The sequence below is a fragment of the Camponotus floridanus genome, unplaced genomic scaffold (genome assembly GCF_003227725.1).
Source record: "Camponotus floridanus strain SB8 unplaced genomic scaffold, Cflo_v7.5 scaffold46, whole genome shotgun sequence".
NCBI lineage: Eukaryota > Metazoa > Arthropoda > Insecta > Hymenoptera > Formicidae > Camponotus > Camponotus floridanus.
The window spans coordinates 399,219-423,700 of record NW_020229614.1 but is presented as its reverse complement, the minus strand read 5'-3'; the positions used below and the strand labels follow the sequence as shown (position 1 = coordinate 423,700).

The window sequence follows — 24,482 nt, the reverse complement described above, 5'->3', positions numbered from 1 at the left end:
TGAAGAGTGCGAAAAGCGAGAAGCGGAGAGTGCGAAAGAAATACACAAAATCAAACAATGTAATTATAATTACACGAAATTGATGCGATAAATCACATATTATGTCACAGCGTATTGAAATTACCACTCCGCTTATTCCAGAATTACGTAAGCAATTACGTTGCTTCCAAGAAGGCAAATCTTAAGCCTTACAAGTAGTAACTCAGATTTCGACACGGAATATCAGCAGGTGAACAGAACCTCTGACACGCCGCGAACAACGCGAGATAGGTTTGCTCGAATTAATGCAAGGGATTCGGAAACGTAGAGACGGGCAGCATCGACAACATTATCGAGATGCCGAGCTATATCTTCTGTTTGCAGAATTAACCGGTAAATTACAAGATGAAGATGCAACGAATATTGCGAATAATGATGTTTACACTGCAATTTGATGCGGAAAAGAGAACTAAGAAATAGCGAAATCTCCGACGAAGAATGAAACATCCGCGCTACTATTCCAGTTATGTAATTATCACTGCGATCCTGTAATATTGCAAACGTTAGGATCTCAAGTTTGCCTTGGACTTTCGTCGTTGATTAAGTTAAGCCAGCTTCGTCGCCCGTGCCGTAAGACAAATTTTTTCTCCTTCGCGGTTAAATCAGTGTGCTTCTAGTAGGTCGGTAAATTAACTTGAGGACGGACACGATCCTTGGAGAATTTATCTTCCACTCTAGAACCTTCGGGCGTCCTCGACCTCGAATATCAACGGTTCGTGGCACTACTCGAGGATTATCGTAGCGGTTAAGTAGAAAAGAACGATCTTTGTCAGACTACGTCTTCAAAGACTCGGTTGGGAGGTTACAGTTTTAATCCCGGAGCTCATTTCTATGCAAAGCTCGGTCTTTGCATTTATGCTAGCCGCAACTATGTGTGTACCGTTTAATATGTTCGTCATCGTCGCTTTTCTCGATATCGTGCTCTTTTTTGTAAAAATCGCGAGCGCGAAGGATGATACATTAGAAAAACATAACGCGAGTTATGTTAGTTTCAATCGCACGTTTTATTAAAGTGGATGACATTAACGATATCATACTAATATCATGCCTTTACTGTTCAAATGTATATAGGCGTATCCATATACGCCCGCGCACACATAAACGCGCATAAATTAGTGTCGCGAGGGAATATCGATGAAATTGCGGTTGCTCGGTTGAACGAAATTACATCGAAGTTCTTTAGCTCGTGTGAAAACGCTTGGGAAAGGATTTGAAGAAGTTGAAAACGATGAAGCTACGTGAAAAAGTAACATCGCGCCAGCGGGTTGCCACGAAGAGAGAAATGGCAAGAATAAGCGCCACTTTAGAGATGATATTAACTCTGAAAGTCGGTCCCGCGCGTATGCAAAAAGATTCGAGAAAGAAGAAGCAGCAATCGTCGTTACGGCAGCCATGCGTCCATGGATTTTATCCGGTCGCATATTTTCACCGAAGCCGTGTTCTTCTCCTTCTCGTGCACATGCGCGCGCAAACGCGTATTGTTATATTTTATTACGCGAAAAAGTTTCCACGGAACACCGGCAAGCGAATAGACGATTACTTCTTTTTACAAAAAACATATTAACTGCGACATCGGAACATTTGAACGATAATCGTATTAAACCGGGAGCTCTTGCAGTTTATATTTCCGATTATATTCAAGCGTAAATGCACATCGTGAGTTTCGACCTAGATTTAATCAACACTGCAATGATTTATCGCGCGACATATTATAATGCAGCGCGGAAAATATCATTATGCGCCGTTTCAATAAGTATTAATTAAATTAATAAAACTTCGATTCTTTATATGTTCCTATATATTTAGAAAAGGGTAGAGATTCACTTACATCACGTAGCCAACATTTAATTAATGGGCATGACTCCCTGAAACATTTTGAATGCAGATATATGGACAAAGGTAGATTACTGAATCACAAATTAGTATACAATAATATAAATTTACAGAGATAAGGGGTTAATTAACTAGAACTGAAATTATCTGCTTCCGTGGTTAGTTTTGCATAAATAAATGCTGGATATCTCTCGCTATGCGAAAATCAACCGACGATATTGTTTCCGGTTTAACCATTGGGAGATATTATAGCAGGTATGCGATTTAATGAATATTACTATAGTATTCTCATTAAAATTGCAGATATTATCCGTATGCCCGAATTACGTGCAGTTTGAAGACTCGTGTAATGTGTTAAATGGTGGAAGAAAAATCATTCAAGTTATTAAAGTGCCGGGTTCGTCGTTACGGCGCAATTTCCGACACGTGAGGGAATTGCACTGATTATGGATGTTATGGCAGCTTCGAGTCATCGGTCGGATTCTGCTCTAATTAAAGGTTTCGAGAACTTTCCAGCGTGATTCAAACTTGGCAAATGTCACTTCGCACCCTCCTTTACTCGTACAAAGTTCGTTTTACAGTTATCGGATTGGTTAACGATATAATCTCGTAGAATCAACAGGATCAAATATTTTGATATAATTGATAACTGTGTAATTTAATATAATTTGATGATTTTTCAATTATGTAATTAATATATTTTACATTATAATTAAACTTAAAACGTGTTTTATAACTTTTGACAGTTAAATAGACAAATTTGTCCTATTTAATAAATAATTGCAAAGTACGGGAGTCGTCGTTACGTGCCGAGATTGTAGTCATACATCACGAGGTTATATAGCATTAAACAAAGACATGAAGTATTCCAGCTGCGGCGAATCTACTGCACTCGTAAATTTCTCGGGGCTAGAAAAGGGAGAGTATAAAGTTTTATCGTCCAATCTTACGAGCAACAGGGCGCGAGGAGCGATGATAGCAAAACGCGTGGATAGTACGCGATAACTCAAGATTTCTGCATTTAGATTGTAGAAATCCTGACATATATTTGCTAATCTAATATGAAATATGTAATATGTAAATACTATAATATTTGAGGCACATTCATAACCATCACAGTTGTTTCTCCACTCGTCTTGACATTCTAAAAGAATCTAGAAACATATTCTGAAAATAAAGTAAGATATCTAAAGGTATTGGTTAAAAATCGATGGTTCATTGCTTGTTTTAGGTCTCGTGGGTGAGGCATCGTGATATTCATCTGCTGACAGTTGGTACTTACACTTATACGAGCGATCAGCGTTTCGAGGCGATGCATAATAAACTTCATACAGATGAATGGATCCTCAAAATACGATATCCACAGCGAAAGGACTCCGGTACCTACGAGTGCCAAATATCCACCACTCCGCCCATCGGTCATCCTGTTCATCTCATTATAGTCGGTAAGTTATGACTGCTTTATAAAAAATGTCAGAGCGATAATTTCAACGATAATAGAGATGTATGAGAATTCGCATCGTAATTCAGCGGTTATCCGTTTCGATTAATACAGCGACTCATTTATCAGGATAAATTTTAAATAACGTTTTATTGTGTAAAATTGTTGGTTGCGCTGAAGCAATATTCTTTGCAAAAATACCGATTAAATATTAACCATATCATTCAACATTTGTGCAAATAAAAAACGCTGATGGATAAAAAAGGATATTATTGACTTGCCTAGAATATTTTCTGCATTTACAAAGAAAATTCGATTTAATTTGTTTTAAATAATTTATGCGAATAATATAACATTCTTACATCATCTCCGAATGATAAAGATATCTTTAAAATGATTTAATTATATGATTATAAACGTTTTTAGAGAAATCTGAAAAAGCATCGAACAAATTAAATTATTTAGCAAAAATCTAATGCCTACATTATTGATAAAGATTTTATCAAATTTTCGAATAGCTATTTTATTTAATCTCACGATTTAGAAATTCGCGTTTAGTAACACGCGCATTTTTAGATTTATCACTATTAATCAAATTTGTGACGATCGTTGTTAGCTTTTATCGAGACCCAATCATGTCTGAATAATTCAAGCAGTGAAAAAGTGGTCGGAAAAAAAATGCAGAATCTCGTAACTTTTGATGCAAACTTTGCTAGCCGTTTTAAGTGCTGAAAAGAATAAAAGGCACGTGGCAAAAGTTACAAGTTAGTAGGCCTCGTGGGAACTACCAGACGAAAGAATTATAAATCAATGCGGGGAAGTTACTCCAAGAAAAATTACTAACGACACGTGTAGCACTCAAACATGAACATTGTATGAGATCGAGCAATCGCATTAATGCGTGCGTAACATACGAGAAGAAAAGTAAAAGTTTTACGATTCGTAAAGAGATGAACGTATATTTTGGAATATATAGATCTTGAGAAAAAGTAGATAAAATTTATTTTATTCATATGTCCATTACATATTAATTTTCCATCTAAAGCTTTCTTGAGATGAATGAAACACTTATTCTTCCAAAGATCTATCTTATTAAAATATTATATATATATATATATATATATATATATATATATAATTATTATATGAAATTATTTTTAAAATTATTTAATATAATAATTTTAGAAAATTTTAGAATATCATAGAGAATTTATATTTCGCATTAAAATACTATTTTAAATTAAAGAATAAAAAATATATTATGTAATAATATATATAAATATATTACGTATTAAAGAATAAAAAAATGTTATTTAAAGAATGATTCAATTTAACAAAGAAATAATCAATATTTTTTTGTATTACAAGTGTACAAATCAAATAATGAATGTTTTTTGTAGGATATAATTTCTTTTCTTTTTGATATGAACCAGATCTGTCGAAATTCTTGATCAAAATATTCTTTCGTTGATTCGTCAAACCTCAAGTTAGAGAAAATTCTATCGTGATTAGTCTTCGAGAGAAAACGTTGTCAAAGACCAACAGGCATTTCGCGAACACGAGTCACGAAAGTATCCAATTATCGTCAGGCTAATGAAGTCTTTTCCTCGGGAAAAGAGGGTGGGCTTAAGAAAGAAGAATCGATGGCTACTTTGCCAATGTACTTCCTTCTTGTGTCTATCTACCATCCATCACAATGCTTCTAGCTTCTTCTCTTGTCTTCCCCTCTGTCAGCCAGCTTGTCATTTTTTTGTTTCCTCAAATTCTCTGTATTTTCAACTTTCTTAGAGAGAAATTTTTAATATTTCTTGATTTTTTCAGCAACATTTCATGATTTAATTAAAATAATGGTGTTAATTATACACTTTATAGAACATCAAACTTAAAAGGCGAATTGAACAAGAATATGTATAATTTTTATTTTTTTTTTAGATAGCCACATTTTAAAATCCGAAAAGATTGACAACTTTCTAACACTTCTGACATTTTTCCAGTGAAAAAGAGATTTTTTTAAGTTTCCAGTTCTTTATATTTTCTTTCATATCTCCACTAGTCTTGAGAAAAAGACATCTAAAAATAATTACAGGATAGCCAAGAGTAAATGGTTGTCTAATTAGTTTGTATATGTATAGATGTTTGAATAAAGATACATATGCAAGATAACAGCAATAATATAATTCAAAAAGAGGGATAGATTGCGTTCAAGCAATTGATCGAGGGTGACGTGATAGAACTCTCACTCTATCTCCGTCCATTTAATAAAGACGCCAAGCGAACCAGACGACGCGAAGCGGATCGAAAAACAATAGTCGACTTTTCAACGGCATTCTTGGCACGCGATGTCCGTGAAATTGTGGGGACAAATTGAGCCTTTCCGGAAGCGAACGATTCTTCTTCAACATTGCGCTCGTTCGCCGTTTCATCGCAATTCACACCGACTGCCTGAAAAGGGACCGATCTCGCTTCCTTCTCGCAAGCCTTTTTTAACTGCTTCGTCTTTCTTTCCCTCTTCGTCTTCGGATCGCGTCGATGCTTCTCTGTCGCGATTGATGTTGTCGAGAACTATATCGTTTGACTTGAAAGCTCGATTTTTAAACGGTTCGACGTTTTCTGTGAGAGGCAACGGCTAAAGACCGTGTCGAAAACTGCGAATGCTTGTCGGAAAATTCAAGAAAATACCAGTTCGTGCTTACATCAATATTACGTGGTCTAGATTATTTTCGCAAAACAATAAAATCACGCGCATATTATTTTTTAATAGAATTAAAACAATTTCAGAAACAAATAATATTTTTATACACTATAAAATATATAATTATATAATAAAATATATAATAAATATATAATTATAAAATGTTTATAAAATATATAATTATTTTTTAAATTATTTCTAAAGTAATACTGTCTTTTTGATTAGTAATATCAATTTTTCTCAACGTCATTCCTAGAAATTAATTTTTAACTTAAATGTTCCTAATTGCACGAGAAGAAGCATTTATTCATTTTAATAATCTTCTTTAATCACTTGCGAGCGCGAGCGCTTCCATCATTTCTGTTATCGGTCGCATGACGATCCATATGCTGAATAGGCTCTCCGTTATCTATATCAAGGCAGGAAACGGTTCGTTATAGATGCGAACATTGTGCCGTTTATCGTTAACAGCTAGAAAGTCGTCTTTGTTGCCGGTCACCTTTTTCGCGGTGGTATTACCTTCCTTTTATCTCGAGGTCGCTCACCGTTCCTCTTTATCTTCCTCTCTATCTTTCGCTTCATTTCATTCCCATCTAGGAGGGCAATAAAGGACATGAAAGTTTTATCTTTTCATTTGCGCCTTCCTTTCTCTCTTTCTTCCTCTCTCTGTCTCTCTCTTTCTCTTCCATCGAATTTTTTTTATTAGATCGCAAGATCGTTTAATGACCAAACACAGATACTCGGTACGGAAGTACTACCGGTAGTGTTTACTCTAAAATAATTCGTTCGATTCGCAAATGAGTGATTTACATCCAGGTCTGGTTCTATGAAATCGTCGTCAAGTATCGGCTTAAACGGAGAGATACGTTCATTTTGCGAAAATAGAGAACGAGTGTGGCAGTATTCGCAATTTGCTTGTGTTATATCGATTGAACTGTCAACTTACAACAATCACGCCGGCGAAATGCATAATGAATGAATTATTTATATCGAAAGTCAATGCGAGACGATTGTCTATCATTGACACATTTCAGCTATTAATATGATTATTTTTTTTTTGAGCTTTTCTTTTGGCTGTTCTCAATCGGTTTTTAATCAATTGGAGGATCTATGATAATTCGAAATTGATTAAAATCAATGATTTGTAATGAATCGTCATTATATAATTGATCGATTATTTATTTTTTCATAGGATAAAATATGTAATCTTCTTTGTAAGTCTTTTTAATTTAATTTATTCTGCTTGCAGTACTTCTCCGCAGTCATTTTCGCGAAAGTCACTCACCGTAGTATTGTAGAGACTTCCACTTAATTCTTTCTCTTTTCGCCGAGCTTGAGAATTTAATTAGAGATACTATTTTTCACCATAAGCTTCCAACCCACTATATTGTGCATCTCCCTTAGTGCTCATTAGAAACGCTCCAGAAGTGAAAATAATTCGAATGAATAGACGAAGATACTAGCAAGAATGGAAACAAAAATACCATCTATTTTGCTTACAGTCGCATACAAAATTCACAAATCATTTCGAAAATTTTATCCAATAATTGCATTAGTCCTTTTCGGCGTTATATAACTCAGGGACAATGATACATCGAGTATAGTTTTAGATTTTACTGTTATCCAAGTTCGGACGTTCATCTTCTTCTCTCGGTACTAGCGAGGCAATATAGCACTTTCGCCGTGAATCAATTTCGCGGCCGTCACGTACTCGGTCAAGTCGTTTCTCATTGATGTTAGCGGAAGTGAGAGAAAAAGGAGTCTCGAAATGTGGAGGAAAGTCTCAGCGAGACGAGTGGGCAGTAGTTTTCGTTTGTCGCAAACGTGCGTCGAAAGTTAAACTATGCACATGCAGCATAACGAATTTACGTTACCTCTAGTGTGTAGAAGTTCCTTAACCATTACTGAGTGGTCTGGCTAGCCGGGACATTAGACAGCTAATTAGCGTTTGCTAATTAGTTTTCGCGCAAACTAATGTCTTTTCGGCAGAAACCGCGCGTTATCATATCGCGTACATGCTCAGTTACATGTCGTAAGATCAGATATCGTAAAAATGTTATATAATAACTAACCGATAAAAATGTTATATAATAACTATTAACAATATTTTATGACAAAAACATTAATGTATTTTATGACAAAAACGTTTACGTATAAAAAATAATAAATATATATACATCGACCAACAAACAAATTAATTAATGAATAGCGTATTTTGTTAAATGAAATTTTAAACACTCATAAAGTGGACCAACATTCATCATGTTGCAATGATAAAAAATGAAGTATATTAAATATATAAATATAAACTCATCATCGTAATTCTAGCAAGTGATATTAATAACTGTAACGTGCGGTAATAATCGAGTATATTTCTTTACTAAGTTTCCGCCGTACAGCCACTGCGTCCTGAAAACGGTGAGAGACTGTCGCGCGTTCGTGCATTTATCGCGAGGTAAGTGCTAGAAATTGCGGCTCCCGAGTATGCGAGGGCCCTTTGAAAATTAAAGAGGCGTCGGCGAATCCATTAAACGCAAATTTATCCACCACCGTCCATTAAGAGACGCGATTACCAAGATTATCATGAAGCGCTGTCGCATGAAACTCGGTAGAGAAATAAACGCAGTTATCCTGGCGTCGTGCAGTTGATTACACTTTCACATTTCTGGCGGACGCTACGTGTCCCAAACGAAGAGAACTCTTCAACTCAAAGAAGATGCTTAACAATCACTGACGGAAACGATTCATAAAGAATGTATATTACTCGCACGAACAATAATAAATGCGACCGGCTCATCTGGCTTAAATGATGCTCGTACATAATACTTGTCTCGGCGAGTATTCAATTTGATAAGCGAGAACTCGGTTTAGTTTATGTCTCAGAAACTTTGTTCCACTCTCTACCCGCTCCCGAATTAATGCCATCCACGCTGGCCGGCAATGCAAATATGGTTGGTGCTTCGTCGGTGACGAAGTAGTATATTCAATTTGTCAGAGTTTTGGGACGCTTCGGTCGCGTAGCTGCCGGTGGGTCAAACTACCGCTAGAAATCCTTCGTGCATACAGGTCCAGAGTGAAACCTTGTGCAAATCATACGGCAGGATTAGGAAATGAAATATATATACGAGTGGAGGAGTTCTTGGAGAAAACTGGATCAAGATAATCCTATGGAGATATCTATATTCAAGCACTGTATAGCGAACGATGATCGCGAGTACATCGAGATTCGACTCTCTAGAGAGTCATGAAATTTTGGATAGGAGGCGTTTGCAAAATTTAATAGACGCTAAATAGAGAGTGCAAGAAGATGCTCAAATGTAGCACGAAATACTTCATGTTAAAACTCCGAATGGATATTATTACTTCTAACTGCGTTCAGTGCGTGACACGTTAAATTATGTATATTAATTGAAAGAGAATTCTTTCATTTTATCTCGAAAACTCTCCTAGAAATAGGAGCGACAATCACTCTTGCTTTTCTTCTAGCGAAATACTTGACAGTTTTACCGCTCGTTTGTGCTAGTTTGTTTGTTTGTCAGCGTTACCGCGACTCTCAACTCCAGTAAGAGATATAAATTTCGCTCGGAATATTGTCTTCGTACGGTTTACCACCAAGTATGCGTACTATTAATCTCAATTTCAGCGTTTAGAGACGAGTGCACCGAACTCGCGGCGTAAGGTAATTTTTGTCGCGACGATAAAATCGTGATTATTGAATTCTTGCGGTTTATGTCACTCTTTTTCATCGGTGACAAGCCTTAATCCTGGATGTTGTGCCCTGCGCGTGAACGCTCACACGCCGCGGGATTGAAAACGCTTTAGAGTTTTGCTGGGAATTGCACGATATGTCGCGATACTTTCTCATAAATATTAATAAGGGCCTTGACAGGCTGCCAGACGCGAGTTTTTCGATAGAATAAACGTGCAATATACATATATTGTATCTGTATATTATGGAAAAGGATATTATGATGCGAAACATCATAGTTTTATTTCATTATTGATTAAATACGCGTTGGAGCACGATAAATATTTTGTTCCAGCTAGAATTTCGAATGAACGATGACTTGTCGCGCTAATGCATGATTAAGCGGTTATTAAATGCATGATGAAAAATACATGTCTCCCTGTGCTGCGTAATATTATAAAATATGCACCAGTAGTTTCACAGGGTTAAAGGAATCGTTATGAGAACCGCCATATCATATCACGCATACATCGAACACAATGTCGGTTACTTGTATTTCGTTCGCGCGCAAAAATAGCACGGTGCACTTAAGTAACGTCCCGTAATTACAATGCCATGCATGGTAAGAGCCGAGGCCCAAGTATTGTTATCATGATGATCCGGCCGACCTGTACTTTGTAATTACAGGCCGCTCTGCACGAGCTTGTCAGGCGCCCGGCCATAGCCATTAAAATTAAAGGTTTCGTATTTTCAACAGCGCCTCGTTAATTCGTCGCTATGATGGTTCGTATCGCGTATTACTAATAAATCGTTCGGCGCGCAATACATATTTCGCTTTCGCCAGGTTGTATCGACAACATGGTGATGTGTGTGATTGCGAAATAAGGGCGACGAGCGAGAACCGGGGGGAAGAATCAACCGCGATTTAATTGCTTGCCCATCGGCATCCGTGCCGTCGACCTATCGCCCTGAATATTGCTCTTTTTTCCGGTTCGTAAGTTCGAAACTAATTAAAAGTCGGCTGCTAGCGATTTCGTCGACCGTGTAGCTGGTAATTTCTCGCTCCAAGAGCAGTCGATTTGCTCCCATCCTATTGACAATCCCTATTATATTCGGATTTTTTTCTCATCGTTATGTATTGATGAAATCATAGTCCAATTTTATTAATTTAAATTTTGTTTTTATTGAGCGGTTAGACTTCAATTACTAAACTAGTTTGTAAGTTGCCAAGATTTTTAGCTCTTTCTCTCTCTAGGAAACATTGCATAATCTTGTTTTCGCCGTTTCTTCGTACATTCAGGAACAAAATATGGTAAGAATTTCGCAGAGAAAGCAGAGGTTAATCCATATTAAAATGGATAACTATCTATCATACAAGACGATAGACACAAATGATTGATGCGTTTACGAAAAAGCAGAATTCTGATTTCTGAAATTTCAGAAAATAACTTGTCAGTTCGTGCAGCTTTTATTGAATTATAGACTCAGTAATATTACATGAAGTATAAACTATATTACTCGTTTGAAAATTGCATTCGTCGCCGATTGGATTTTATTTTCGTTCGAAATCTTTATGAAATGTGACATTCTAACTCCAGGAAAGTCATAACGATAAAAGCTTAGACGACGATCGAAAAGAATCAAAAATATCTGTTATCGTTATAGCGATATAATGGCGATGCAACTTTTAGTACAATGTTTAATCCGATTTTCAGTAATTCCTTTATCATTAGATCATTGGAAGACCAACGCAGTTTTAAATACTAAAGATAGATTTAAAAACTTGGACTATATCTCAAAATATAGTCGGATAGTGCGACGATAAACAAAAATAAAAGCTTGATATATTATGAGTATTAAAAATAAAATTCTCAAGATCTTTTAATTCTTTTTTATATCAAAATTTTAAATAAACTTACCGCAGCTGCATTAAAATGACACATTTGCCAATACCAATTTTTCAGAAACCGTTATATTATGATAAAATGGGCGGTCGAATCCACAAGCCGTAAATCGCACCTCCGTGTAGAGGAAAATTCATCCTCGCGTAATAACGGCGTTGAACTATTTCGAATATCCCGAGGATGGAAATATATCACCGTGCGAAAACTATTTGGCAGCGATGTATGCCGCAATGATAATACCGATGACACTTTTATCGTACTAAAGGTAACATAATCCTTATAGAGGCAATGGTATTTTCACGCTTTGATATCGCTATATTCTTCATTCCTCCGAAGAAATTGAAAAGAAATTATTCCATGCTCTATATATAAATTATTTTCTGTTATTTAAATTATATGATATTCATCTATTACTTCATTTTTTTATTAATCTGCAAAAGATAATAATAAATTACATATCAGTGAGAAAAACACCATGAGATATATTCACAGTCGCACATGCATTTTTAGAGAAATAATTGCCGCTCGTAAATATTACGATAAAATAAATTTAAATTCCCATTTCCTTATCGTTCCGATTTCTACTTCAAATGGATAAATAGCGGTAGCCATATATCTGTTTGGTTAAATAACTGTTGCTTTTATACGCTTATAAATACGCTTAATATTGAGAGATAAGTAATTGCGCGAACTGATAATAGTTAAAATTATTTGTAGAGAATAATTACATTTTCTTTTGATACTTGGCAATCATGTGTATGTGTTTTAAAAGATAATAACACAACGATATATGAAACGATTTGCTATATGTGGCAACTCGAGTCTCTTATTGCAATATTTATTGAGGTTTATTATAAGAATTATTATAATATTTCTATCTTTTAAAAGATCAGATTTTAATATTCATATGCAATATAATTTCGAAATAATTTATATTAAAAATTACTCTATTATACGCAATAAAAAAGTATTTAGGAATTTTATACATATAATCTGATGCCATTTTATTTTAAGCAGATTAAAATCTAAATTTATTAAAATTGAAATACAAATGGACAAAAGATTAAAAGAAAATAGCGCAAAATTAGCGCTTTATAAAATAAATACGATTAGTAATTATTAAAATTACTTTTTAAAAATAATTAATAGTTATTAAAATTATTTTTTATTTAAAAAAATAAATTAGTCAAATATGCAATATGCATATATAAACATATCTCGTGTTTCTTATTATTCATAAACAATAACTGCATAAATGTTAATATTATTATTATATAGTATTAATATACAAGAGAGATAATGTTATATTTATATAGAATAAATATTATAATTATTACAAGTATTATTTGCATAAAATTCATAATTCAAATGCTACATACATTCTTTGACATTAATTATAATATACAAATTATTTAATTTAATATCTTTGAATATTAATTACGATATAGCTTGCAATAGTCAATGTTAATATTTAATATATATTCTATAATACATAATTTAAATATCTCTTTTAGTGTAAATTATTCTATACTTTAGGTTATTAATAATATATTTATATTGTAATATTTATTTTATAAATATAAATATTGCATCACAAACATAATTAAATTAATTGATTTAATCTTTAATTGGTATCAAAATACGTCGAATTGTAAATAATTATAATATTATATAATTGTAAACACAATTATCGCAAATGCACATATAACCGTAATAGGACATAACCCCCGTGCTGTAGCGATAACAAATTTAAACGTTTCATAATTCATATATAAAAGCTTTAAATTACTCAATTTATCTAGTAATTAAATATTTTCTCTCTAATTATAGCTTGAATTGAGAATCGATAAAATGAATTTGGTCATCGCTGCCGATAAAGTGCAATTTTCGATAATCGTGCCGGTTATTCTTATGCGTATAACGACGAAGCAATTCGTAGGAAAGCATTGCTTAATCCGGTTTCGATAATCCTCTCATCATCGCCTGTACATTCGTAGCGGCGCGATGGCGGATAGACGTTTCCTAGAAAATGGAGCAGGATTAACGGTCGAGTGGAGGTGCTGCACGGACCGGAATAAAGTTTCGTTAGCTCAATATCGCGCCGAATGATTTCCGATTCTGGCCGGTGGCCAAGCTCCTTCCGGTCGGTTTAGCTGAAATAAAGGATGTCATATTGAGAATTTGAGGAAAGTAATGCTTGGCCGGCCGTGCCGGACACCATTGTAAGCCGCGCGCGGATTGCCGGGGGTCTGCTCGCGGCCTGGAAAACGCTATTCTGCGGGATTATCGCGGACGATAAAATCAGTACGTCCGTCGTCACAGTTGGGTATAACGCTTCCCGGGTTTGTTAGCTGATCGCGGTTTCAAAATAACCACGAGCTTTTTTATCGAACGTTCCCGTCGGGATTGTTTTCGCGGTCGAGGGGGTTCGATGTGTACCGCGAAACGTATCGCCCGATCAGTTCCATTGCTCGTTTGGTTTTGCTCGAGTAAATTGCCGATAAAGACGTCCGTAAAAAGCATTTATGGATGCAATGCCGCATGATCGTATAAATGTGATTCTTGAAGCCGCACGATTGTCCGATTGATGAAAATGTATCTGAAAAAGTTTTCTATAAAATTGAATTGTACGAGTATCTATTAGATACATTGGGTGTGTATCATTATTCGAACATTGTCTTTACTTAACGACATATTAATATTATAATGGAAAATTAATATATAATTTGAGAATATATAAAACTAAACCTGCTTTTTATGGAATAAAGAAAGTTATTCCTAGTATTAATATCAGTTACAGGAGACTTTAAATTCTAAGAAGGATATGCTTTTTTCCAAGGATTCAACTATCTACTAGAATTGTTCCATTCTTGCCACGAGATAACACGATCGTTCCCGAGTCGAATTGGCAGCTACAAAAGTAATTAGAATTCCTAATGATCGCAAGTACGCTTAAGTAAGTGCCAGTAACAACGCATTATTAAGGTATAGATACTCGAACAGCTTTTCTCCCGGGGGGCCAAAACTTGAAGCAGCTATTCTAGTTAAGAATCTCGCCATTACCATGGCCTTTTGTGTAAATGGCTCTTGTTCGGTAGTTGAGCGGTAGTTCCCTTATAAGCGTGGCACTTGCCACGGGGAGTATCGTAATGCAAGTGAGCACCCTGGTTCATGGTTTCGAAAACGCGTTCTGATCGCGTTAGTATCCAACGGCTAAGGCGGAAATGTTGAGCCATTTCATCGTCGATCAAACGTTAATCCATAAAATATACGTGTTTGGAATAGAGTAATAACTTATGTACTAAACTTGATAGTATCTTATCTATTAAACTTAACAGTAATTTGTCTGTAAAAAAAGATGTTGATTGCAGGGACATTAAATAATATTATGATATAAAGATAACATTACACGTGTATAAGAAGGATGCAACAAAACTTACACAACTGCAGCGTAATCTCCCAAACAATTATTTACTTCACCGCATTCGGACGCGATGTATATTCCCTTATCGTCGTTTTATCCTTCCATAAATGACGCGTCTATCGGGCACAATCGCACGCAACGCTCCGTCGGTGACATACTGGCGAGTGATGCGCAATCAGTATGACATGACGTCGGATATGCACGCGTGTCGTGCATACATATACTGTATACCTGGACACATGACATTCCGGACACAGTGGTCAGTGTCCACGCGGCCGACATCGATCGCTGCATTCGAGCGCAATCAATTTCTATCGGCAATGGCGCGAATGAAAGATCATTATCGGCGTAGGAATGCCGGACACGAAGGGATACGGGCGGGCCCAACGGCGACTCTCGCTCCTGACAATATGGCGTGTAACATATAGGATCGTAGTTCGTGTTACTGCGATTATTCGGTTTCCTCTCTTTGTCTCTCTCTCTCTCTTTCCCTTTGTTTGTCTGCTGCCTCCCCCCTCCCATCTCTCTCTCTCCCCCCCTCTTGCTCCCTCCCTCTTTCGATCTCTCTCTCCTTTCCTTTGCTGCAATCTCTTTCCCTCTCTCCCTTCATGCTGCCGGCAGTAATACATTCAGTGGCTGCACACACTCGTACCGGACTTGTCCCGCCGCTAACTTATCCCTCGATATACCGTCAGCTGCGTATGTCTGTCAGATTAATGGCCTTGATCATTACAAACGTATGGACATCGGAGTGGTAACACGAAAAATGATCCGCGACTGCGTTCCTGAAATGCACAGTTATCTGGCTATCGATGTAACTTATCGACTATTTGTGTTTTATACTGAAAATATTATTATTAAAGAAAATAAATGTACCAATTGTAATGGATTGCATAGTCTGTGAAATAATACGTGTGATTTATTTAAAATAATGCAATATGCGATAATAATATGATTAAATAATTGAAAAATAAATTATGAAATTATAATATTAAACATATAATTAAAATGTGCGTATTATAGTGTATAGTTTATGAAGTAATGCATATGATTTGTTTAAAACAATGCAACAATAATATGCTTCAATAATTAAAAAATAAATTATAGAATAATATTAAGCATATATCACGTCAAAAGATTGTATCATATATTGATCTCTGAATTACAAAACAAAACGACTCCTTTTTTATTCGATGTGAAACAAGCCATCTGGTAACGATACAGGAACGATAGTAGTATCGGATGACCCGCAATTTTCTTTTGGGAGGGGAAACTCTCGCCCTTTTATCCGAACGTATTTCGCAGAGGCAGAGAGGGTTTACCATCCCCCATGCTTGTTAGATTTTTTGCAGCCAACACGGTAGAGTGGTAATTCAATTGCGGACGAAATAGCGGTCAGCGTACGCGTGGTCCACTCTCGATTTATCTCTACCTTTCATTCAAAGGTGAAGCAACGCAGTGATCGATCAAAGATGGATCGATGGCTTGGTTAAAGATGAGCCAGCCAATTTGATTTAGCTTTTTCCGAAATTTCAGAATATTCCGCCGCTATAGCTCGCAGCTATTCGCGAACAGAGCAAAAGGATGCCAAGAGTACTTGAACGATCTTAAACTTAAGAGCGTTCTCGACGTTGAATATAATATATATCTTATGCATAACGCTCTGAATATATTTGCGTCGATGCTTGATCGTACGCTTGGATTTTTTTTTGGAAAATGAGGAAAACAAACTGATAAAAAAAATGTCGTTCATAACTATGTTGCAAATGTGATATACAAAGTGATTATTATACAATGAATAAATTATAATGTGATTATTATCAAGTTTACACTGATTGTTTTAAATAAATTTTCTAAGATTCTTTATACAACTTTGAAAATATTCAATTTTATAAAAACAAGAAATTTATTAAAAAACAAAGTTGCAAATACAACTGCATTTAGTATATTTCGATTGTCTATGATCACGTGTTTTTAACTAACAAATAAAAAAACATTAGTGAAAACGATGTCTGATTCACGTGTCTTTCTCTTTTTGTCACAAATATCTTGATGATAATCGAAGGATGAGAATCGACGGTCGGATTTCTGGTGATTCTATTCAGCTAGACTATGTGAACTGTCAAAGTAACCGATCGTTTTCTCTAACAAGTGCTACCGTTTGTGAAGAGTCGTTGAATTTTCGAGATATCTGTAGCAGATCGTAAAACGAACGATGTCGCATTTCTCTTTAATGCTTGCAAGAAGCATTCTCCCAATTGTCCAGGGACGTATCTCTGGAAAGGAAATAAAGCTCTTTCGCCGACTAGAGCAAGTAGTCGACTGACAAATATGCACGACCGCGACTGTCCTGCACTCGAGCAGCGCGTCAACGAGATCTTCATTTTAGTGTAACAACGTTAACGTTAGTGTCGCAAAAACGTCCTCTCTTAACAGCTAACGATGAAGTCCTCGTATTCTCGTTAACGTCGTATCTCAATGACGTTCGTGCTATATATATACCTTTCCCTCTCTGACTGCCAAATGACGAAACCAAGGAGAATCCACGACCCTCAGACCCGCAAGTTTGTCAAGTGGCGACGATGTTCTGCCAAAACCTGTACAGGCAAAGAGAAAATTACGCTCTGAAATCGATAAATTGAATTCGCAAAGAGTACAAAGAGCAATCTTATTTAATAAAAAAATCAGCATCTTAAGAGGATTTATCTTAAATATGTTGGAAAATATGTACAATATCGCTTGATTTAAAACTTCAAAAACATCAAGATTTCCGATAAAAGTAACTCAAGGAAACGGAGGAAGCAGTCTAGCAAGGTAAACGCATAAGACTTACGAAATGGGTGTCGTACAAGCAATTTTATTTAATGACGGCTTGTATCGTTAACTTGCAAATTACGTTTAACGCGGTAATCCTTCGATATATGATGCTGCAAAATGTTATTACACGGAATAATGCGCCACGCTAATAACACGATGAGAAATACTTGGAAATTCTTCACGACGCAACCGCTTAATTCATTCGTTTTGTACTCCATCAAGAAGTTAAATAGTCGGGGGCTTCGTGAGAATAAATGTCGGCAATACGAGCAACAAAAGCAACTCGTTTATGAAACAGTAATAAGCTACCCAAGACGATCGCGTTCGTTTTGGTATTCCCGGGGAGGAAATGAAGATCTCCCTGTGCCGCCACAAACCGCCTGCTCGCAAGTCGGTCAGCAAACGGCAGAGGAAGTCTCGAAGCTGGTTTGTCAGATAATTGAGATCCACCAATGGGAATCCGAGAAACTCGGAGAATCTCGGCCGACGGACTGTAACGATCCTGTGTACCGCGGACGCGGAGATTCCGCCGAGGTAGTATTTCCAGCAACAAGATTTAATGGCGGGTCGTGGGAGGGATGGGATAAGGAAGAGACATATCGGCGCTACGTTTCTCGCTCGTTGATTCTTACAGAACGACGGGACAAAAATTCCAGACACGCGGTATCTCGCGGTATTACTTTCGCGGAAATTAAACCGGCTCTTAACGCCTCGAGATATGGTTAAGGCTGGTGGGGATATCGATATATCGGGTAGTTCTAACCGGTTCGAGAATAGGACACTTGAAAAGAATCCGTATATCTCGTGGTTCAATGATTTCTTCTCGATCGCATACAAAGAGAATTTCTCAAATAGAAACTCCCAGTCATCGGGAATTGATTCCATCGGTACTTTTTTTACGGAGGAACCTGTTTTCCGGGAAATAATGCAATAATGCCGACCGCTCTTTTACATGGTTATTGCATTTTATTTCGACAACTTTTTGCTCTTTTTTAAACGACCGCTCGAAAAAATACGGAACGAAGAATACATGAATGACAAGGGAAACAATCTCGCAACAATAACAAAAATTATATTCAACTGTTGGTTTTTGCTACAGTGTATTTCAAAAGGAAATATTAGTGAATCTTCACTATGAACATTCCTGTTTGCAATAAAATCACAATGAATGTTTGGAACATAAGTAAAATAATATGTATATATATATATTTAAGAACATTTTAAAAATAAGAAAATTCCTAGGAAAAATTAAAAATATTGTACATACTACCCTACGCTTCATTGTAGAACCTGTGACGGAGATAGCCGGTGGTCCAGATTTGTTTATTAACAAGGACAGTACGATAAACTTAACATGCTACGTGAGATACGCGCCCGAACCTCCGTCGACGATAATTTGGAGTCATAACCACCAGGTAAGCGAATCTTGATCTATAACCTGCAAGTAAAGTTCTTGTCGCTTGCTGAAAATCACCTGTCATGTTGCCATCAAGTCTGAAACTCACGTCATGAGAAACGTTTCAACTGAAATACATCAGAATTTCATTCAATGTTAGTTGTAAACCGCAAACGTCAACACAAACAGAAACATTTTTCATGTTTCTCGCAATCGTTAAAAAAAGTCTGTATTTCCGTTGACCTGACGCGTATATCGATTATAGGTGGTAGCACGCTTTAGTTTCTTCGACTGTACGATATTTATGGAAGACGACGACAACGGCATGCTTTTTCCCGTATTTCGACAAGGTGATGTATTTCTGTTCGAGCAATAGAATCACAATTAAAGGATTTGTTTGTTCGCCACAATATTCGTTTTATTCGTGGAGTGAAGCAACTATTTGCAGCAATATACAATTATCTGAATAATAGGATTTCTCTTTCAATGCCACGAGATAAATCATTTGTTTAAGAGCAACACAAAAGTTCCTTGAGACGTGTATATTTTAAATCGCTTCAACTACAAGCAGGCAAAGACCTCGCGTTACGTTAGTTTTATATATTTTACTTTAAAAATCCTCACATTTATTTCTGTGAGCACACATATAACTGGAATAACCGGGATATCACTTTAAGTTGTATATTCGGAAAACTTGTCTCGAAATGCGTTCTGCTACTTAAGAAAGACAGTCACTCCACTTTTACTTCTTTCCGTAAAGTGCCTTGAATTCCATCTAGTCACGTCAAGAACAGATGAGACAACTCTTGTCTCTGTCTTTTTTCACAAGAAAGTAATTAACTTCTGCGTCGACTAATTATTCGTACTTATATTATTCACGGCACTCGTCTTAAATGATAGATGTCGAATTATGTAGAGAAAAAGAAATAAAAATCGTAATATCATTTTAGCATTAATTGATATTTTTCATTTATTTACACTAATGCCTTTTATTCAAGTTCTTATAACTTTAATCTATATGTTTATTTCAATTTTGATCTTCTAGATACGTAATATTTATTTAAAGATATTTTGTAATTACAATTAACTTAAAATCATCGTCAATATCTTTTCATTAATGTGTGTATGTGTATCTTAAATTTATATATATATATATATATATATATATATATATATATATATTGCATATACGCAACCTTTAATTAAACATAATTAATTTAATAACAAATTTTTCTAAAGTTTATGTAACTTTTTTATTTTACAAAATGTTTCCTGTTGTAAAACTAAACATAGAGATAAAATTCCATGTCCATCTCTTAATACATTTTGTTTATATTTCATGGATGTAGAAAATAGCAACAATTTATAATTTCCAAAAAGAATTCTTAATCTTCTTACTAAATTCTAGAAATTTTTACAATATCATTAATGTATATGCGTGAGATCTTCTCTCTTGCTTGCAGAATTATTGTAAATATCCAAATTTTAATTTGGACACAATACAATTAAACATGCACATTGTGTAAAAGTTAGTATCTTAAATGTTCTTGATGATATTTTTATAATTATAATTATACGAGAGAGATACAACTACTATATTTTCTATTAAACTAGAAGGATCATAAAATAGGTATATTCTTATATTCAAAAAAGTCTTTGAAAAGGGAATTTCTGTCATTGCAGCTAACACGTTCCTTCTTCAGTTTTTCCCACAGAGTGGTCTTATCCGCATCAGCTGGTCACGACAGAGGCAAGTAACTCGATGTGCTTTTTATACTCGTTCTTTCGCAGGCGATTAACTTCGACTCACCGAGGGGTGGCATCAGTCTGGTAACGGAAAAGGGGACCGTGACTTCGAGTCGTTTACTCATTCAGAAGGCGATCGAGAGAGACTCCGGCCTTTACACGTGCTCGCCTAATAACACTCATTCTAACAGCGTACGAGTCCACATAGTCAATGGTAAAATGTCAATTTCGTTTACAACGGGGGTTACGTGCAAACCTCTCCAAATTCTTTTAAACTCTTTCTCGAGTAAGACATTATTCTTTAACTGAAGCAAACTACAAACCGAAGCAAACTAACATGTCGCAAGTAAACACGTTTGAAAGTTTAGCAATAAATTGTGATGACTTTTATCTTCTCATTGCAAAAGACAATTTATATAAAAAAGTTTTTAAATAACGTAAAATAAAATTTATAATGAAATTGATATTTATAATTCTGCAGAAAGCATATATATATCATGCTTTAAAAATCATTTTTCTTGAGATTATCAGGCTTGACGGATAATATTAATAGATACTAAAAAAAACACTATCAAATGACTTTGGAATAGTTTCTAAGCTAGATGCGTAACAAGTCATTCTTCTTTCGAGGTACAAGCAATAGTGCAAGATAGGTGTCTTAAAAATACTTAGCTTGTGATCAGTCGAATAGAACGACGATAACTTTGTCCAAAGCGAGAGCCTCGCTCTCAACCCTGCGAAGAGAAACGTCACTTTAAATACCACCTGCTAAGAACCTCTTGAGCGAAACGGCGTTATAGCATGGCGTTTGTTTCAGAAGAACAACCAGCGGCGATGCATCATGGCAGCGGCGACAGAATGGCCGCGACGTTGTTTCCGGTCGTCCTACTTCTTTGGATGATATTCTAGCCGACGCTATGCACTCCGGGTTGAATGTGCGCGAACTTAAGCGCGGTCGTCTAACTCCTACGAAACTAGCGGGCGGTTCTGTTTCGCGGTTTTGTCTCTGGGAATTCAGCTCGCTGCGACGCGCATTCGACACATTCGCCTTGCGAAAGTAACGTGAATCTCACCCATGGTTCGCGTCGCGACGTCTCCCCCATTACATCATTAGAGCGTCAGGCTGACTAACAATAAGACGCATCCACGTTACGAGAAATTCAATTGTCATGTCGTCGTCTGAAAGACACGAACTGAAACGATAATATTAGAATAAATATATCAATAAATGATAGATTGATGCGATTACAATCGCTGAGTATATATTTCGTTCTATATGATCATGTATAAGACGATATAATTATATTTTTTGAAAAACGAGGACGAAAATTTAGCTTAATATATAGAAGATTAAGATACAAATTAAAAAATAATATTTTCGATTAACAAAGAGATTGAATTATCCAACGAAATTTTGTAATCATTTATTCAGTAATTTTTTTATCTCGTAATCAACAGAGAAAAGTTATTCTACAACACTTATTAACACGATTAGTCGGTTTGCTGAAATTGGAACTATCGCGGTATTTTTAAGGCTATAATCATTTTGCAAAAAAGAACAATTTTAAAATCTTGCCTCGCTAAGAAAACAAGCACGAAGTCTTTTTCTACTTCGGTGATAAGTCGCAAGTCCGTTTCTATCGTCTTTAGAATCTTTCTCCACTTTTCAAAATAAAAATCTGCGAAGAAAGAACATTTTCGCAAAGACGGAGACTAGCCATACTAATATAACGCTTGACCTATTATAAAAACGATCCAATAAACACATTCCTGAAATGATACTTGGGAAGAAAGGAACAGCAATGAGAAGATTGCACTAATACCAAGTAAATCCGACTTTAAGGTGACATTTTCCAATATTAAGCAAATATAAAGAAAACGCTCTTTGTGCGAATTCTATGAACTTCGACAAAAAATTCAGAAAACGATTCGGATATTTAGACGAACGCAATCTCACGCAAAATTGCGTGATAATACGCGATGAATTTATTAATGTATCAAATGGAAGAAACACACGCGCTACACCGAACGCAATATGTCGGGGATATTTCATTTATAATAAAATTTATCATCGCGTCTACCATTCCCACTTAACAGCCTTGAACACGAATACCGCGTTTCCGTTATTGCAGTTATTCAATTATTGAATGCATTCGGTAGACTGAACGTTCGCTCCACTCGTTGCGACTGTCTCCTGCTGCGACTAGGGTATATATCCGGACGTAATCTTGTTATCGGATTATTGATTGTCGCGCATGAGACGAGTTGGAGGCTTTTATGCAAGTAGAATTTTATTAATTTATAAATACATATACATCTAAAAAAAGTCACTATACTACGTTATGATGTTCTAAAATTTGAAATATATAAGGTACGATAAAAATGTAACAGTAATGAAAACGCATGAGTTGCTTTAACGAAGACAAACAATATTAAAAGATGATATATATCATCATTTATGTGGATATGCGCGGATATCAGAAATATTTACTGAGAGAACTCGATTAAACTGTTGCTTTTATTTGTCAATTTTATTTAATGAGATCTCTCTAGCTTGGTTGCATTTTGAAAGTTCTTCAAATATTATATCAAGATTTTAACAAATATAATATTTTATGATTCTAAATGTTACAACATAAAAATTGTATTATATTAAACTGTATCACTTCAGAAAAAACAAACTTCGGAATATAATTAATAAGAGAGAGAACGCATGTATATCGCATTATGTGACGAATAGATGCTGCGTTTGCGCCTTGTATATATACATGAACCGATAAAACTCATTCAACTTCGGAAGTAAGGATTGATGCGGAAGGGGATGCAGGATTTCCGTGCAGGTACGTAAATATAACGGGCTTTTCCGGGCTTTGCGGCGGTGCAACTTACCTATAGGAAGAAGGAAGGTTTATTTGCCGAACTTATAATAGTCTAGACTTCGAGACGGATTTTGTCCTCCTTACGGTTACCGGTAAAAACGTATAGTTCAAAAGTGCATTAGCTTCTGAAGATTCGAACTTGACACGCCGAGATGATCTCGAGACTATTTCGCTTTCCGGTCGTAAAGGGGACTGCATTGCGTCTTCGCGTGAGCTTGGCAATATTATTGTACCGGAAGTATTCTTGCTCCTTTCAGTGAGAAAGCTGAAATGGCTTCGATATCCCCGATCTTTGTCGCTATTAGCGTTCAAGGTGAGATTTTTCTTCTGTCAATGGGACCATGTAATCAGAGTGCATTGGTCCAATAGCGAATAATTCGCGTTTAGCAATTGTCACCGACGTATATACGTAACGGTTCTATAGTTGCTGTACATAGTGAGTTAGAAATGTAATTATAAGAATACTTCGGTGGCGGTCTTTAATCTAACTTATAATAACGCCGAAATTCATTGTATTTCGAAGATCTCATGTACAATGTGTATATGTTTTTTTATAGATGCCGATAAATGTACGCGCCTAAATCGATAAGGAGAAAAAATTAGAAAAGAGTAGATTAAGTGTT

At 35.8% G+C, this 24,482-nt stretch overlaps 1 protein-coding gene across 8 annotated transcripts in view; it reads left to right on the top strand.

Annotated features, from left to right (window-relative positions):
- The window catches only part of LOC105257815 (zwei Ig domain protein zig-8), a 142,541-nt gene extending 119,017 nt beyond the window's left edge, over positions 1–23,524 (top strand). For 4 of the 8 annotated variants that reach the window (XM_025411973.1, XM_011268722.3, XM_011268690.3 and 1 more), the window contains 4 exons: positions 3,104–3,317; positions 19,126–19,253; positions 21,026–21,194; positions 21,798–23,524. In XM_025411973.1, the coding sequence (XP_025267758.1) occupies positions 3,104–3,317; positions 19,126–19,253; positions 21,026–21,194; positions 21,798–21,889 (603 nt within the window). In that variant the 3' untranslated portion in view covers positions 21,890–23,524. Of the gene's footprint in view, positions 1–3,103; positions 3,318–19,125; positions 19,254–19,499; positions 20,185–20,917; positions 21,195–21,797 lie in introns of those variants that run through there. The other 4 variants (XM_011268699.3, XM_025411971.1, XM_025411972.1 and 1 more) reach the window with 4 other exon arrangements.
- The last annotated feature ends 958 nt before the right edge of the window (positions 23,525–24,482 follow it).